The sequence below is a fragment of the Epinephelus moara genome, chromosome 10 (assembly GCF_006386435.1).
Source record: "Epinephelus moara isolate mb chromosome 10, YSFRI_EMoa_1.0, whole genome shotgun sequence".
Taxonomy (NCBI): Eukaryota; Metazoa; Chordata; class Actinopteri; order Perciformes; family Serranidae; genus Epinephelus; species Epinephelus moara.
In genome coordinates, this window is record NC_065515.1 from 23,702,815 (window position 1) to 23,722,383 (window position 19,569).

The 19,569-nt window shown below is 40.7% G+C and overlaps 1 protein-coding gene across 1 annotated transcript; it reads left to right on the forward strand.

The window, feature by feature from the left end:
• The first annotated feature begins 6,406 nt into the window (after nt 1-6,406).
• LOC126397110 (C2 calcium-dependent domain-containing protein 4C) lies at nt 6,407-15,054 on the forward strand. Its single transcript, XM_050055622.1, has 2 exons — nt 6,407-6,518; nt 7,466-15,054. The coding sequence occupies exon 2, from the start codon at nt 7,523-7,525 to the stop codon at nt 8,765-8,767; it is 1,245 nt and encodes a 414-aa protein (XP_049911579.1). The 5' UTR covers nt 6,407-6,518; nt 7,466-7,522; the 3' UTR covers nt 8,768-15,054.
• Nucleotides 15,055-19,569: the final 4,515 nt, after the last annotated feature.

Sequence of the window (19,569 nt, forward strand, 5' to 3'; positions counted from 1 at the left end):
TGGTCCAGAGTCTGACCCAGAGAGGAATCTTGAAGGGTGGGCATCAGACGAACAATGCGCAGAATTTTTCAGGGTTTCTGAGATGAATGCGTGAAACGCAACTTTCAGCGTCAGCATATTATTGCCGTTTGCTATGAATGAAACTCTGACCAGCTGCGCTGTGATGCAGCGCCATAATCACCAATTTAACATTAGGAGGACGATTGTAAATCACCAGTAACCCCCTCAGGTTAAATTTTTAGAAGCTTAACAGCTAAACTGACCATTTTACAACAATTTGAAGGAACAATCTGAGAGCAGGAGTTTTCAGAGTTTAGATGGCTGATGTTAATATCTTCACATATGACCACAAATAAGTATTCATTGTGTTTCAGAGAACTGTGTTCTGGTCAGTGTGAAAAAGCCTCCAAAGCAGCATTTTACACCAAATAATCGACTCTGTATTTTACCTGCTCCTGTATCCTGACACCTCTTAACATGGGTGCAGATATGATTCTCTGTGTAGTAGTGATGGTGATGAGCCTCTATGAAATCGTGAAATATGCTGCAATCTGAAGCACTCTGTGGGCATGATTTGCATGATGGTGTTTGTGTGCCCCCCCCCCCCCAATACAGACATTTTTTTCTTTAAATACAGTACTTCAGTTTATCAAAACTGTGGTATTGCTAATTTTACTCAAGTAAAAGCTGTAAATACTTCTTCCACCACTGGTAGTTACACCTGTCTGTCCACGAAGAGAACGAGCGAGTTCAGCCACACTAAAACACGTCTGTGTTATTCACCGAGGAACTGCACTTCTGCACTTTTGGGTTGGTAATGGGCTCAGTGCTCCTCACATTTTCAGGCTGACAGAGATGCAGGGTCCGGCCTCTTAATGAGAGCAGAACAGACACATTAACCTTTTCTCAGCCTGTCCTCGTCTCAGACACTGAAGATTCACAGACGCTTGTGTACCGATCTCATTATTTCGTAAAGGGAGCTGTTAACAGTGTGCGCACGGAGTACTATGGCATTCAATTATTCCTCAGCAGATATTCTTTCCATTTTAATAAACTTACATATATATTTCCATTTATTGTGTTTTAATAAGATGGTTTTTCGTTCTTCTTTTTTAAAAAACCCACTTCTGGTTCTGTTGTATTAAAACATTGATTAATTTATGACTTTATTTTTCATTATAACAGTTTTCATAATCTATTAATTGATTAAGACATTTTTCAAAACTCAAACATCTCATACCAACCTAATTTCCGTAAACATCAGTGTGTTTTTTCCTGTTTCAGGCTGTTGTCAGCACTAAACAAACAATTTAATGATTGCACTTTGGGCTTTGGAAAAGCTGGGATGTGCCTTTTTCAGTATTTTCCACTAAATCATCAGCTGCATCATTTAGTGAACAGATCATGTCAGTTATCAGTGTGTCTTGAGTCAGTCTGAATGACATAATAGCAGCTTATATAGAATGTTTTTTAGCAGTGAATCGTTTTAAAACATGTTTTTCTTGACAGCTGTGACAAGTGGAGTGTCTATAGGGTGTTGAGTGAGCGCTGCCCGTCTTCAGATGACAGACAGCGGCGGGTGAGGGTTCAAATGTGCCTCTGCAATCTATATGGTAAGTGGTTCATTTCACAGGTTGGTTACATCAGACAGTGACCCCTGGGACGACCTCAGCAGGCAAGACGTGTAATTATCTACGCTCATAACTGGAATAGCTGACATGGCTGACATGCCACAGGGAAGCTGTCCCGATGCGTGTCCTCGTCGCTGTAGGATGAACCGCAACGTCCGGGTTCCCTTTTATCACCTGGTGAGGAATGTGATGTCGCAGGTTTAGCCTCCTGTCTGGAGCCGGATTTCAGTGTGTGAATATTTGCATGTGTAAACAGACGTGTCGGTAAATGTTAAATGAATGTGCAGTTTTACAGGTGTGTTATCGGCACTCAATGGACAGCAATGTCTGCCGGCCGGTTTGTCCTCCACTTTGGTTCATACTGAAATATGTCGACTATTTCCAAGAGATTACTCTCGGCTTTTAGAGGTGTTTCTGCTTAAAGGATTGAGATACATGTCATGACAACTATTTTGATGGCTTTTGTTTCAACATTTAGGGCAAATATTCCCCTCTGGATAGATTTTGATAACCCTAATAAGCCTTCCTGTGTTTTTTGTCTGGCGTCATTATCGGCTCAGAATTTCACTTCGGTTTATTACCAAGTATCTAACCATTTTACCTGCTCATAGATAAAAACTTAAGTCTCAGAGGGTTTGAACACATCACCTACTAAATAAATGACACAAAAAACATTTCAGCAATCATGAAAAGTTGAGCAATATTTAAATTGTTGATCAAAAAATGTATCACTACAGTGTTTCTAATATTTTGTCCACCTCAGAGGGGTGTTAAAATCTCATTTTCAAACTGTTGTCCGTCCAAATCTGATCAGAATCTGGTTTCTTATTTCAGTTTGAACGCAGTCTGAGATCAGGAGACATGAAGGGACGGCTGATCTGGGATCAGTATCGCAGTGAGATCAGTGAGATCACCTGCTGTCTAAAGGTCTGACTAAGGTGTTCTGCTGTCATGAAGCTGGTTTAACATGAGGACACCATGTTAGCATGCTTATATTAGCATTTAGCTTAAAGCATCACTGCGCCTAGGTTTATTTTTTTATTTATTTATTTTTTTTTAACTTTTTTTAACCAGGAATAGTCCCACTGAGATTCAAAATCTCTGCAACAGCAAAAAGTTAAAACAAACAGCATCAAAAATCCAGACACGAGAAACGAGCAACAGACTTAAGCAGCCAATTTGTGACAAACAATTGAATTAACAGCATTAAGTAAGCAGACTGTGCATTCAGTGGTCAAAAGGTCATTAATCCTGTTTTAAAATCTCCTGTGCTCATAATAGAGTCTAGCTTGAGGTAACTCTGTAACTGAAACTGAGATGAGGGAGCTAAAACTTTAAAAGCACTTTCACCAAAGACAGCAGCTTCAGGGAATGACACACATAAGTTGTCCGAGAGACCAAAGGTTGCTGCTACTGACAGTTTTAAGAGTCAGCAGAGTAAATAATTAAGGAGGCAGTTCATGTAATAGGGCCTTATAAATAAAAGTGTACCAGTGTGTTATTCTGCCATTGTATAGAGAAGACAAACCAATGCTCTCATACAAACTGCAGTGATGTATGCAGAATCCTGAATCTGTGACAAATTGCAGCGCAGCGTGGTGCGCTGAATCATTTATTTTCAGGCAAGATGGATTTGCATGCGTATATAAAATGTCACCATAATCACCTGCTGACAAAAGCATCATTTGAACCAGTTTTTCTTGCACCAGAGGAGAAACAGGGTTTTTTTTTTTTTTAACAGAAACCCAACTTCAGCCTGAGTTTTTAGTGATGTTTAAAGACTGATCATCTTCTTGGAAAAATCCCAGATATTTGTAAGTTGTGACTTGTTCAATCACCACATTATTTAAAATAACATGATTTACATCATCAGCTGTCATCTTCACACTTGAAAAGCACATCATGTCGGTTTTGTTGGGATTTAGTACAACTTCTTATTCACAAAGAATCCTCTAAACAACAATAAAAAGCAGACTGCAGCTCCTTAATTACACTCACTAAAGATGAGAGAGAACTATACGTAAAAGTATTGTCAGCATAAAAATGAAATTTTGTATTGCCGACATTGCAACACAAAATGTTGATATAAATTGTTGATATTATAAAGACAATAATATGACAATCAAGTTGCTGAAGGAGTCAGAATAGAAGTGGAAAAATTAAAAGTGATTTATTTACAAATGTAACACAAGGTTCTTCAAATGTGGGGGAGGAATGGACAAAAAAAGTGGTTGTGCCAAATAAAAGAAACCAATATAACAAAACTAGGCTAATTTCTAATCTCTACCCCTTAAAACAAAACACAAAAACCTAACTTTCTTATGTAAAAAAAAAAAGAGAACAAATACAAGTGTGGCAACAACCAGTAAACCTAGTGTTTCTGAACACAAAATAACTACGTGATGGAAATGTATAGGGCACCCACTCACCTATTATCTTCAGCCTCCCGCCACATACCTTTAATTGCTCACAACTTTATCAAACAGAGCAGCAGCAGGCCAGGCAGTCTAAGAGCAGAGAATAAAATGGGACCCAATATGGAGCCTTGCGGGACACCAGAGTCTTAGTATGGCAGTAGCTTAGTCTTGTTTTTCCTAACTTTAGACTGTTGTTTGTGTAGTTGTGAATATTAAATGTTATAGTGAAATACTAAAGATCTGATACTGAAATGCTTTCCTAGTGGGGTAAATAAAACACTTATTCAGTATGAACATACAGTAGGTATAATTTATAGCTTATAGTAGCTTTCTTCTTGTAAAATGCGGCTTCAGAGGCCTTTTACAGCTCCTTTCTTTCACTTTAGTTTGGTGTGGTGATGTCAGGATTAAGACACAGGAGTGGAAATACACAGAAACGCATACGTAATGACAGTGAGTAGTCGACTGAGAAATATTGTTATAATTGCATTTGTTCTTCTGAAGACATCACAGGCTGTTTGTCGTCTGTTTTGTAAATTTTAAACAAGAAAAGGCAAACATTCGGAGGTGTTTGTTATTTATAGGATATTGTTCAATGGTTTTCCTGGTCTGGCCCACCTGCGATCATATCGGACTGTATGTGGACCATAAACTAAAATGAGTTTTACACCCCTGAACTAGACACTCATTTTTGAGTTCTCTGTGATCTCAAGAAAACAAATCGTTTTTTTTGTGATAAATTGTCTCGAGATATCTGCCTTTTGTTTTCACCAGAATCAACATAATTAATGTGTTATCACAAGAAAATGAGCTTTGTCATCTTGAGATCACGAAATTCATGGTCTCAATTGCAAGCTGAGTTGTTCTTGGCTTCCACACATTTGTTAATCATCATGGTTTGGTATTTTGAGAGCTCTGAGAGTCCTTTGGCTTTATTGTGGGAGTGTATGATGCCGGAGATAATGTCAAAAACCTTGTAGGTGTTTCCCATGGAAAACAGTCTGGACAGAGGGTTTCACAGCATCGTTTGGCCTCCTCGAAGGTGGCATGATCACACTGATTCTGTACTTTTTACATGACATTGGATGCTCTGTAGGCTATATTACTGAGTAAATGTAATGTAACTTAACGTTTTTGGTCAATAAGCTTTAGCAAGAGGTGTTATAATAAACCAATATATTCAAGTAAGGACAACTGAGGCTCGTTGATTTTTTTTTCTTTTATTCATGGAAGTGAACACTGACTTGAAGTTAAAGTTTTCCACATCACTGAGGCTTTAATAAAGGCTGAAATTCATTTATATCTGTGCCTGGGTGAGGCAGAAACAGTCTGAGCTGACACCTCTCCCAGGCAGGGCTGTTCACATTAACTGTTTTTATCAGCTGTTTGTAAAGCCTCTGTCCTCGCTGTCACCAGATATTGACTCTCCCAGCTGAAATCAGTACATTTCTAAATCCCTTCCTGTCAAGTCAATGCAGCGCCGCTATTGGCTCCAAGCAACCGATCTGTGATAAGGCAGCAGCGGCTGTGCACCTCTCAGTCCGCGGGTTTTATATGGCAGTTGACTCCAAACCAAGCAAACTGGACAAATAAAGTGCTTTTTTGTCCTGCAGATCAATGAAGTCAGTGGGGCCCTTGCTATTTTAGACAGACAAATGTATTTGTTGCCATAGCAAAGTTTCCAGGGAAACCGATCAGTCGGATGAAACTCGAAGACAGACAGGAAAAAAAGAGGAGCTGTATATCGAATTAAAGCGCACAGGTGCTCCATGCAGCATTGTCTGCTCAGCTGCGTGCGCGTTTCCAGGTCAGATAGTCTTATTATATATAATGATGATTTACTGACACACAAAAGCTCTGTGCTGCCGGTGCAAGTAGGGGAAAAAAACAAATTTGCCTCTTTTTGATGAGGCTGGAGCTGAGGAACAAAGTGTCACGTCTGTTCTTGGCATTAAAGGTGTCCTTGGTTGAAAGCTTGATTTCAAAGAGAGAGTGGCATGTTGGGCTGAACGATTGACGCAACAGAGTGAAATCAATTAAAATAACTCTTGTTTTTATCCCAGGGGAAGGAAAACAACATGAATAAAGCAGAGTGGCTGTGATGTTTGTTTCCTTATAACCAATTTCAGTGACAAAGTACTTGCAGAACAAATGTTTCCATAACACACCATGATCTGGAGAAGTGTTGGTTATGAACATGAAACCCACCTGTCAGATTCCTCTGCCTCTGATATGTAACCAGTGTGTGTTCTAGTTGGTTCTGCTGGGAAACACGGAAACGCACAGTTGGATCTTATTGGTCAGCTGCAGCCCTGTGCCGTCTATAAAACGCACGGCAAGCGCTCCGGAGCTGAGACCGTGTGAGGGCGCAGAGCAGCGCCGCGGAGCGCACAGGCTTACCCGGGGAGAAACACCTGTTACTGACGGAGCAAGTGGACAAAGACGAGTGGGTCCCCTTGTCTGTGTTGCTGTGAGTATATTACTTAAATATTTCTGCAGACAGGAGCAGTGTATTAGCTCACAGACTTTATGGAGACACGGATGTTTTGGGAAACGGAGCGGTGCGCAATTGGAGGAAGCTTTGCACCTGTTGAACTGAAATCCGTCTGTAACTTTTACTGAATGTTTTTCTTCAACTTTTTTTGCTGGAAACTCGTGAATTCATATGATCTAAAGACGCAGAAAGATAATCTGCTGTTGCCGAGTTAAAGTTAGAAACATTAATATTAAATTTGACTAAATCGACTATAAATAATTTTTCTGACCTCTTTTTACCTGAATTTTTCTCTCTCTTTTAATTTTATTTTATTTTGCGCAATGGGAAGCCAGAATTAAATCTGAATTTTCGTAGTTTAAAGAATAAAATGCAAACGAAGGGGGTGCGCACATATTTTATGTTACTGCAATGCTGATAAAGAACTTTAAATGTAGTCCTCTAAAATATCAAGATAAAAAAAATAGTAAAGTGCCCTCTTTGTTGTTGTTAATCTATTCTGACTCTTACATCACCAATTAATGCAGCCACTCTGCCAAAAAAATAATAATTATGTTGTGAATATTAGAGTCTGCTGAGAGCCTGCTGAGACATGTTGGCTCTTAGTTTCCCTCTCCTAAAACGTAATAAGCTGAGTAAATGAACAGCAGTCCGTCAGAGAAAGCCTCTCTGTAGCTCTAGTGTCTTTGTGAGAGCTTTTACTCTCCAGCATGTGTAATCGATAGCTCCTGAAGTTCAGCTCAGATTCAGTGTGCTGCAATATTTCCTGTTTATTTAGTCTTAATCCTTTAAACACTTGAGGTTTCATCACAGTCAGCATCATCAGAGCAACACCTTGGGGTTATTTTTATCCCTCTGCTTGCTGTGGAGTCAGCATCCTCTGATTATTTGCATCTCCCCTCTCTGTGTGTTATTAATTGCAGACACACCTGACTGCGTTGACTCCTTGCAGCCCACACATCCCACTGTCTGGTGGGACCATGTGGGTTCTGGATAAGATCCGCGGATCGGTGGAGACTGGTGTGCTGCGGCAGGGGGAAAACGGAGACAAGAAAGGCGTCGCCTACAGCAACGTCCTCACCCCAGACAAGATCCCAGACTTCTTCATTCCTCCAAAGCTGGTCAGCGGCCCCCCAGAACCTGAGGTTACTATTGTGAAACCCAAAGAAGGACTGCAACCCTCAACTTCAGAGCAAACTATCGGCAGTGGGAAGAAGATCAGCAGCCCGAGAAGTCCACGCCTGGTCGCCAAGATCGCAGGAGACACCAAGAACTTGCTGAGAGCTGCAAACCGTCATATCATACAGATAGAGAGTGCTGATGATGTTGGAGACACCAATGCAGACCCCCAGTCGCAGACAGCAATGTCCCTGCCTTATGTGCCCAAGACTCAAACGCCTTATGGCTTTACAACCCTGAAGGAAAGCCCACACACTCGACGTAAAGAGTCCCTGTTCCACTGCGAGCTCACCAGTCCCATCACCTCCCCAAACACCCAGAGAAGGACCCAGGGGAGAAGCAGCGAAGCAGGGAACCACTTGAACCCAGCTGACTTCAACACTTCTCACATGAATCCGTATCGTTATTTCAGCGGAGGAGAAAGTGACACCTGCTCCTCGGCTGAGTCCTCTCCCTTCAGCTCTCCGCTGCTCTCCCGCTCTGCCTCCCTGCTCAAGATCTTCACCCATGAGACGCAAGCCAAAGTCGTTAAAGCCAAGCGGACGTTTGCTCGCCACAGCTCCCTCTCCACTGACGAGTGCAGCTCAGCCGAGCCCAGCCCCAACATCCAGCGACGGCTCCACGTCCCCTCCTGCCACGGAGCCGGAGGATCAGACCACGGGCTCCATCGGGAGCAAACCCTCAACCTGCACAAAGGCGGATCAGTGAGGATCAGCGCCAACTATGACTCCAGCACATCCCGCCTGCTCATTCGCGTCCTGGCGGCAGAGAGTCTTTACGACAAGCACGTTGACATCAAGAGCATCAACTGCTGCGTGTCCATCTACCTGAACCCGGGCAAGCTGCAGAAGCAGAGGAGCAACATCATCAAGAACAGCCGCAACCCGGTCTTCAACGAGGACTTCTTCTTTGACTCGATAAGCTCGGTTCAGGTGAAGAACATGTCTGTGAAGTTCAAGGTGGTGAACAAAGGCACCAGCCTCAAGAGGGACAACCTGCTGGGGGAGCGGGAGGTGCCGCTGACGAAGCTGCTCTCAGGGGTTTAAAGCCACGGGACCTGGCGGTCAAACGAGGCAAAAAACAAGGACACTGATTAAAACTTAAATTAGATGTTTGCACTGGTTTCTATTCAAATTGCTGTTTTTGTTCCACTAAATGAAAACAATGAACGTTACGATGAAGGGCGAGGAGCAGGGAGGGTTTCCAGTAATTGAAATATATTCCTGGAAGGAAAGAAAGGCTTTTTTTCTGTGATCTGAAAACACTGCAAAGCTCTGAAAATGAACCTCTTGATGTATGTGGACGGATGAAGGATTTACTGTGGTCAAGGCTCGCCTGGATCCTTCATCCCCAATAATGAATGCTCATTAAACCAAGCCGGTCTCGACAGCAACAGATGAATTTGACAGATGAAAGGTGTTTTTTTTTCCCTGGACGTATCTCCCCCGCCAACTTCCTCAGCCAGGTCTAGTTCAAAGGTTGGACGACACCTGTGCATCAGCCCGTCTCGCTGTCCTTGCCTGCACTGTGTTGGTCATGTGTGGCATGGTTTTATTATTGTAATGTGACATAAATCCACGGCAGCAGAGGAAGCGAGTGTACATCAGCCGCGCCATGTGTGCAGCACAAAGATGCCTTTGTGAATTGGAGCTTTGAAGTGGCACTACATCCTGATGTGCAAATGACCCTTTGATCCCAGTTGCCATGGCCCACCTCCTACTGGGGAAGGCGAGGGACAAACAGAGCAGCTACAATAGTTGCATTAAGATGCACATGATAGAAATAGAAATTATAACACAAAGTCCTATGATTGGCATAATCTGATCTGATTCTGTATTAATAGAAAGCAGAACTCCAGTTACATTTATGTGTTGCCAAAACCTCTAAGTTTTGTCTGTAAATTAGTAAAATTAAAGCAACATTAAGGTTAAAGGTGCCCTGTGGAGTTTTATTTTAAACAATCGAACATTGTCTTCACATTCAAGCCCCGTGAACATGTGTACAGATGTTTTAAAAACAGATATTTTCCCCTCTGTTGTAAAAAAAAACAACGTCCGTCCACATTATCTTTGAACTTAGATATTAGAAAAAAGTTTTAGTAACCTAAAACTCTGTTGAAGTGCGGATAAGAATCCAAAACGTAGAGGAAAATATCAGTTTTCAAAGACATCTGTATACATGTGTTTTACTAAAATGCTTTGTGTGAATCCCCCAGGTCTACCAAATGTGTGAAATGCACTTCCTTCCCCATAAAACCCATTTTAAATATTTAAAACCCTGCATTGTTTACATCCACGCTTGCTTGATATCATTCCTTTATCTCGACTGCATTTGACGGTGCATTACGACATTTGTTTGTCGATTAGCAAATCAGTGTGAAACCAGGAGCAGGATGTGAAGTGCGGAGTAGCTCTCTCACAATGACTGCTCCACAGCACTACTCCTGGTCAAAAACTCCACAGGGCACTTTAAAGTTTATTTTTCTTTTCAGAAATTGTAAAAATCTGCCTGTGTAGTAAGAATGTTTGAACCTGTTTCGCATGCAAGTCAGTTTTTTTTAATTAATCGTTATAATTCATGTAAAGTAAAAGTAAAAGATTGCTTCTGTGCAACATTCAGACAGGTTGAAATATTCCTCCTGCACTCACATATTTTTTAATGTATTATTTAAAAAGAAAAGGTTTTAAAACTCAGCTACAGACAGAAATCCATGCAGTGCTGGGTACCTGGTTTTTAATGTCTTTAGTAGCGAACACTTCTATCTTTAACTGCATGAAACCCACCTCACTGAATCAATGAATGTGCTAAAAGAAGGATATGTGTGCAGAATATATATATATATATATATATATAAACTTCCTATATTTGATATATTCTTAATTTCTCTTTGGTTGATGAAATCTCTCGAGCCTTATGAAGGACCTGCGTGGACGTCATGCATGCCTCATCCAGTGTGGGCACCTTGATTAAATCTTGTGCAACTAGGCAACCAGCTCTTGCCACATCTTCACTCTGCATTCAGACCTGCTGGCATGTTATTCTGCATGGATTCTCAACACCAAAAACAGCCAAGACGATGAGTTGAGGAGTTTTTCCTTCAGTCAGACATGTCAAATATTTCTCTCTTTTTTCTAAAGTAGCAGCATTTTACAGATTTAACTGCGTTTTGGTTCATTTTGATAGCAGTGGGACGAGAGGCAAGGTGACTCAGAGTCACACTTTTTACTGTGTAAATTAGACATGTTCGTCACGTTAACACAATTAAACAGTCGTCGATTTATGCAACCAGGCTGCTGCCTTAGTCACAGTTTCGGCAGTGGACAAATACAGTACTTGTGTGCATGCAAATGTATTAAATGTCTCACGTGAGAAGAAAAAGAGCACTCGTGTCACAGTGCAGAGAACCAGTTGCATGGCATGAATATGTCACTGACACACTGGTGTTTGCATGACATGCTCAAAGTTTTATGAAACCCCAAAGCCTTACAATGTACTGTATGAGAGTGTGTGTGTGTGTGTGAGAGAGAGGCAGAGAGTGTGTGTGTGTTTTTTGATTAGCATGAGATTTCGTCCAAAGTTGTTGATTTTCTATGTACAACATGTAGTATTTTGTAAAATGCTTTTAAATGGTTTGAATCACGTGTTGGATTTGTACTGTAAAGATATGTACTAGTTTCTACAAGCAGAATGCCAATTATGCACCAATGAGTGAGACGTGCTGATGAGAGGCATTTTAATTATGTTTCTAATGAAGCCCAGGAGGAAGACATGTTTTTAAAAAAGAAATGAGGCAAACAAGGAAAACAATATCATGTGTTTATACGTGAACAGCAGCTCTCGCCTCTCTCTGCGGAGGAGAGAAGAGAAGACAGAGACATCAGAGTGATGCAAATTACCAAGGTGTCTGTCTGACACACTGCCCCAAAGCTTCACTTTAATTCTGAGAGGATTACTCTCGTCTGGTGTTTGTAGCTCAGTCCTGGCACTGTTCTTGATATACGCTCTCTATATATACAGTGACACTGCTGGTTGGCTTCGTTATGGTGTGAAAGTCAGTGATCTGTTGTAATCTCTGTTGCAAACATTCGGTGCCTGCTCGTAGAGTTATTGTATTTTTTACTCAGACTTCCTGAACTGTACTCAACCCTGTTGTTACTGAACCCTTCCTGAAGTTCCTTCTAGCATGACTAACATACTTTAGTAGTGTCGGTAATGAATTTCAGTGGATTCATATTGTGCAGTGGTGAGTCGCCTTGTGCTCTGATTCTAGATGAGGATTTGCTACCGACAGGAATGTTTATAATGATACACCTGAAATGTGGGTGCTGAGTTCTGCAAACTGTCCAACAAAGTCCTGTTTTTGTTACTAATTGCTTTGACTGTTTTCATGTGGCTCATCATTTAATGAATGCAGGGAGAAAAAATAATACACAGTTATCTGAGTAGTCATGGCCAGGCTTTGTCACAGATTCATATTCTGCAAATGTGGAAGAGTTGGGCCAGTAAACATATCTGAGAGCTTAATAGGAGATGTTAACATTTTTAGAGGTTTCAACTTTTTAAAAAGTTTATCTTTCTTTGTCTTTCCCTCAAGCTCAGAAAAATCTGTAATATATTTGATGACTTACAAACATGTCTGTAAAAAACACTTTATTTTGAAGTACAATGAATTTCCCAGCACAGAGCTTTTATTCTGAAGTGCTGTTTCCTGCTGTAGAGTGAGTGACTAATGATGGACAGCTGATTGACAGAGACAGAAAACTAGCTTGATGACATTGCCAAGCGCATGACCTTGAGTCAAAGACTGAGAAGAAATCTGGTGGCTGGAGCATCTGGGAAGCACTGGATTAGCATATACATTGCAAAGCATAGACTGTGTAATGAAGATGGGTGACTTGACAGCTGCCCAAAAGTGAAGCCAAAAAATCTTGATCGCACCCTGGTGGCTGGCTGCAGTATAATTTTTAATTTTTTAATTTTTAATTTTTTTTTATATACTTTATTAATCCCAGAGGGGAAATTCAATTTTTCACTCTGTTTGTCAATTACACACAGGTCCGAACACACACATGCACAAACTGGACTAAGACTGGACTAAGTTATAAAAGAAAAGATCAGACTACACATCAAATCAAGTTTTTCCGCACAGTGTGTGTTTTTTTTCTGATAGCCTAAGTTTGATTTAATTAGATATTTAATGCTATAAAAAGCTTGTGAACTGAATGCTACAGATATGGTGACTGCGCAGACTCTGGCTCCAAATTACATCAACAGTGCAAGATGGCAGCAGCCGTATTGGGGATATTTTGGCTTCATTTTTGTACAGTGGGAGGAAGTGAAGGGTCGTCATCCATCTGTTATACATACTATAGTTAGAAGTGCTAAAAAGCTCACTTGAAAAAATAGTCCTATTTTCTCCCCAGCTGTAGTTTGTTTAACTATCTGACAAGACAAAACATCCAAATAGTAAAAAAAATTCACTTTTGAGGTAGTCACAAAAAAATTAAACACTCCTCTCCATTTAACTAGTCAGTAACTTTGCTAGCAAGCTAATGGTCAAAATTGTAGAATGGGTTAAAAACAAAGAGCTAACTTTGGTTCTCATAACTGGTGGGGAAGATGTTGTTATCACCTAATTCATGTAAAAGTGTTCATCCTCTGAACAGGGGGCATTTCTTTTCTACTTTTATCTGTCTAAGATATAGGCTATAGGCTCAATTTCCTGCTACCGTTAGCATGTTAGCCTGTTAGCCTGTTATTTTAGCATCAGTCTCAAAGTGCAGCTGATGCTGATTGGACTGTGATCGCCGAATTGTTTGACATTTTTGAAAAAGGCTTCTTTTTTGCATTCTTGCCAAGAGTTAGATGATATAAGATAGATACCATATCTGAGCTAGGGCCAGGAGGCAGTTAGCGTTAGCTCAGTGTCAAGATAGCAAATGGGGAAAGTGCTAGCTTGGCTTATTTAGAAGTGAGTAAAAATAATACGCCTACCAGCACCTCTGAAGTTGTCTTATTTAAGAAATACTTCACCCACAAAACAACCATTTTGTATATCAATTACTCACCCTGTGTTAGGCTTGTAAGAGAAATCTTTGTTTTTTAGCATTCCCCAACGATGAACGAAGAATCCAAAATCGGAGATACATATTGATGAATTGAAGTAAAAGGGGTCCCCACAGTAAACTATAACAAAATATCTATTTCCAAACTCTCACACAACTCGTGCATCATAATCCAAGTCCCTTTTATCCAGTTGCATGCTCAATACTTCCCAAACATGAGCATTTTCACTAAAACCTTACAATTTAAAACACTTCCGCAGTAACAGTCTCAGGCACAGGAGTAGTGCGCCTGGGCTTGTGCGCCCATTTGTACTAGTTTTGCCTGTTGGTGAGGTAAATAAAATGTCATCTGATAATCTTTTTAATATTTTTTTTGGCCATTTTGCCTTTAATGGACAAGAAAGCGTGAAGGGGGGGAGAGAGGGGGGATGATATGCAGCAAAGGGCCACAGGCTGGATTCAAGCCCGGGCCGCTGTGGCAACAGCCTTGTACATGGGGCGCCTGCTCTACCACTAAGCCACCGACGCCCCATATCAGCTGATAATCTAAGCAATTAGAATTCACCCCCCTGGGGACAAGGATTGTTTGTGCCAAATTTTATTACAATTTATCCAATCCATATTTCACTCTGGATCAAAGTGTTTAACCAACAAACAAACGTCACCTTAACCAGGGTCGCGCTGATCATGTGCTTAAAAACAAGGTTGGTTATTTCAAATGTTGACATTTGTTTGATCCACAGTGGAATTACCAGATTTACGTTCCCATTATCCAGCCTGCTGGTGGAAATCAGTCCTCGTATCCCTGCACTCCACAGCTGTTTAATTAAATAAGGTCCGGAGAGGCTTGACTGATAACATTTGAAATGAGAATTGAATGAAGTGTAGGTGCCGGTGTGTGTGAGATACTGAGAGTGGCGGTCAGTTGGATGTTGTATGTAAGTGACGGTCTCATTTAATGCCCTCAGTTTTTTTATATATATATATATATATATACTGTGCATATGCTGAAGTGTCCCTCAAGTCTTCCTGTCTTGACAGGTTCTCTCGTGAAACTGAAACTGAAAAGCGGCCGTCCATTACTTGACAGTGAAATCTTTATTTCTCTCCAGACGTAGATAATGATAGAAGCTGGTTTCAGTGTTTGGTTGCTGTGCTTGTTGTGCGTCCAGCCTGTGCGGGTGTTTTTTACTGTGATGCTACAACCACTGACAGCTGTTACTTACTGTGTTAATGGGTGTGAAATACTTTAATTAAAGGAAAAGTTCCACAGCATCTCTGCTCATGTCATTATTGGTTTACACTTCATCACTGCACTTATTTTAGATGAGGTGACAATGTTTGTGTTAATAAAGAAGAACCAGCATGTTCGCTAGTGTTTTACACAGGCTAATGTCTGTCTTTGAAAACATTTCAGATAAATCAAAGAAACATGTTAATTTAAGGGCTACAGAAATTCTCCTACTTCTTATGTTACATAGACCATATACAGAGCCAATGCAATAACTATGAACTATAATCCAATCTAAGATAAATCCTGCATGGAATTTGAAGTCATTGATAAATATTTATTTTATTCATTATGATAAGTTCATTTTTGTATTGAAGGGGAAAAAACAACAGTTTTATCTTTTATTGTCCCAAATGGTAAATGTGCATTCAGCACATTCAGCACATTCCCAGTCTTAGCATCACATTATGTGGTGGTGGGCACAAAAAGTGTTAAAATGACATGCTGGCAAAATGAAAACAATGCAAATGCAAAGTTAATGAGGATCTTTTATCGTGGTGGACAGAGGGCTGGTGGTCAAACAAACATGGACTTTCATCAGGAGGGCATTGTTCAAGTCTCGTGTGAAACCAAAAGTCAAAGTCGTTATGTGACTTTACAGACTAGGCAAAGTACATACGTGTATGTAGTTATTTTAACAGAAAGCACAATCTTTTCCTGAACTTAACCAAATATTTTCTTGTTCTCCAAACATGACCAAGTGTCTCTTTTCTTTAACCCAACCAAACTGCGACTCTTTCACAAAAGAAAACTGCGACCATTTATAATAGACTTTGCATTGGCATTGTTTTCGTGTTGCCACAACCCGGTCTCACTCCAAAGTTGCTGATGAAAAAAGCTGTCCTTTAACGCGGCATGATAGCGGCCAAGTGCCATTATAGTTTAACAGCGCTTGGCAGCATCAGGGGGAAACACGGTGGGGCAAAAACAGAAAGCTAAGATGTCGAAAATCTGAGTAGGGCAGGTGGGAGAGGTGGATAAGTCCAACAAACACCGACCTTCACCTGGGAGAGCAGTGTTTGTGTCCTGAGATTATACAGCCAAACCCTGTTCTTTTTTCCTAAACCTAACCACGTGTTTTGTTGCCTAAACCCAACCACGTGTGATAGTTGTTCGAGGAAGAAAAATCTCAATTCACATTGTTGTACTGACGTAGTGCGTTTATTTTGGAAGAGACTGTATATAAACGTTAAATTTCCTGTGAAAACATAAGTGCATTTTGAAAGAACACAATGCATGTAACAGGCAGAACTTGGCACGGTGTCCCAGAACGTCAACAACCAATGCACCCAGGGTACCTTTCATGTCGTATGTGGTCGTGGAAAGTCCATGACCAAACGTCAAAATGTGATGAAGTCAGAGTGAGAATGTGTTGGTTGCCAGCATGTAATTTTAACACGTTTTGCGCCCACTCCAACATAATGCGTTGCTAAAAGGTTGTGTTCATTTCATGTATTTCTGTGAGACTGTTGTGCACAAACAGGAGAAAAAAAACACTATCACTAACATGCACTACCAGTTTAAACAATAAATGATAGCAATGATTAAAAACTAATTAAAACAGGTTAGAAAAAAATAATTAGACTCAAACAAACAGGGATCTCTTGCTGGTAATAACAGAGCAAATTAAGTTATTTTATTGCACCTTTTAAAAGATAATGTTAAGATCAATTCCAGCCAGAGATTTAATACCACCACTGTAAAGGAAACTCTTTTACAAGGGGGTAGTATGCCTTTTGCCAGACTCCTCTGAGCTATTGAAACTGTCTTACTGCTGCTCACCTGTATTGACATGCACCTTTATCAGCTAATTCAATAAGTCGCCTATTAGGTTTGCATACCAAGACCAAATATTATAACAGACTCAGTTTATGATTTATAAGATAGTGTCAAGAATTTCTTGTTGATATATGTTGTCAAAGAAAAACAGCCTGGGATTATTTGTTTTTTAAAGACTGCATCTTTATTTGTTAGTTTTGGAATTTTCATCAATACATGTTAGGTAGTCTACTGAAAAATGTAAAGTGCAGGTTGGCATCTCAGTGTTTTAACTGAAGTAACTACAGAGACATTTTATCTGCACATCATGAATAAGAGAGAAGTCTGTGCTAATGACTGAGAGGGTGGATACATCGCTGCTCCCCTCAAGGCTCTCCTCTGACTTTGAGTGAAGTCCCAATGTTTCCAGTCAGGATAGCATCACCTCATCTCTGCTCTGCCTCTGTCCTCTCTGTCTTTCTAATTACTTGATTCACCACAGTAATGTCACACTGTCACTCCCTTAGACCAACCCCAAATCTTGTTAATGACATCTTCCCACCTAAAATCCCATACCCAACAGAGTTTGCAGGCCTCCTGTCCTTCTGACCTGCGGCTCCTCCTCGTAGCATTACCAGCAAACACAAACAGAGATATTAAACATCTAATCTCTGCCATGCTGTCTGCAATTAGCCGGGTAAAAGTACTGCACCATCACCATTAGCCTCAGGGAGGAGTCCATCTCGGAGCTGCCTGTTTGGAGAGGAAGTGCGTGGGAGGCGGGAGGAGACAGGAGGCAGGAGCTGTTACACACCAGGGAAACACCAGCAATAACTGGTGCCAGTGTCACATTTTCTATGCCTCATGTGCTCATTTGGCCTTTTTAAGACCAAAACTTTAAAGCTGCACAGTTCCGTCTGTGAAAGTGGCTGCTTGTGTTAATGACCAGAGATTTATCACCCAAATCTGCAGTTCCCCTCAGCACTGTGTTGAGTTTTAGCAAGTAGGTGGTGAATATCGTGGAGCTTTTTGCAGCTAGAGAGAAGGATATTTTTCTTTGAAGTTGGTGAAGACCAAAACAGAATTATAGGGAGAATGAATATGACCGCAGACGCGTCTAGAAATAAACACTAATGCACAACTTGTTTCATTTCAACCACTTCCACGTCGGCCTACAGGAAAACGTCATCCCTGGATCTATGTTGACCATCTTCTCCATCTTAGCTTAGCGTTATAGCAGGCTAACATTTGCTAATTAGCACTAAACACATACAAGTTAGGTTGATGGATATGGATCGGGACTTGTACTGGTGACCCTGCAATTCCCAATCCAAGTGCCTATACGGTGACATAATGCTGCCCCATGGGAATGTCATTGGTGATACAGGCATTTAGTGATAAACTAAAATGTTGGGAAATATTTTTTTTCACAGTTTATCCTGAATGTGTGTTACCCATTTCATGGCAATCCATTTAATTGATGGCCAGACATTTTAGTCAACACCAGAAATGTCGACCTCAAGGTGGTGCTAGAGGAAAAGTCAGAGGATCACCAAAGTTGGCCGAATTCATCCTTTCGGGACTAGGAATGTTATTTTAAATATCAAGGGTGTTCATCTACTACAGTTGTTGAGATATTTTAGCCTGCACACCACCTGAGCCAGGATTACTTTTATGCGGAAAGAGAAAACTTCCAGCCAATCATTTGCATCGATACGCGTCACATGACGCATAGAGATAAGTAATGCCTGCTGGGAAGCGGGAACAGGGATAAAATCGTGATATTTACAGATGCATCAAAATCAGAAGATGGCAAAGTTGGAGCTGCATTTGTAATTCCTAGTCTCAAGGTTTGTAAAAGAGAAAGACTGAATAATGATCTTGCTGTTTATACTGCAGAGTTAGTAGCTATCCTCATTGCTCTATCCTGGGTTGAGGGTAACAGGCCTAGTCATGGGGTGCTAATTGCTTCAGATTCTGCATCCACACTGATGAGTATTCAAAACAATACATCTGAATCTAGACAGGACATAGTCTTAGATATTGTACAGATGATTAATAGGCTATTAAACTCTGATATAAATGTTAGTCTCCTATGGGTGCCTGCTCACTTAGGAGTCAGAGGTAATGAGCAAGCTGATAAGAATGCTAAGAAAGCATGTGAATCTCCTGAGGTTACCATGGATATAAGCTTTAGTAAGGCTTAAATTAAGACCATTGTCAAGGCCAGGTCTAGGAGGATATGGCAAAGTGACTGGAATAATGCTATCACTGGGAGGAAATACTATAGTGTTCAAAGGTATGTTGGTGATGCAAGACCAACAACTAGATCAACTCAAGAGGAAGACATTATCTCTAGGATGAGATTTGGGCATTCTGGTTTAGGCAGTACTTTACTTATTTTAAAGAAACATGCTGATGGTAAATGTAGTTTATGTAATACTGCTGAGACTGTAGAGCATGTTATTGAGTACTGTTCCAAATTTGTCCAGGAGAGACAACAACTCATTCAGGAGCTGGAGTTAGAAAGTGTGCCTTTAAACATCCTCCAGAAAAATTCAGGGGAGGTTTGCTTCGGGTTGTTGTTCTATTTCTTGAGTAGAACTGGTCTGATCAGAAGAATTTAGGGGTTTTTTTTGTTTTTGTTTTTTTGTGTTGTGAATATAAATTTATCCAGACCCACACTCCATTTCGGTAGGTGGCGGTAATGCTTCCAAACGTTGTTTGTCAACCG

Bases quoted from the DNA above. Each gene is read 5' to 3' on its own strand.
- LOC126397110 (XM_050055622.1), top strand. From the start codon at position 7,523: ATGTGGGTTCTGGATAAGATCCGCGGATCGGTGGAGACTGGTGTGCTG.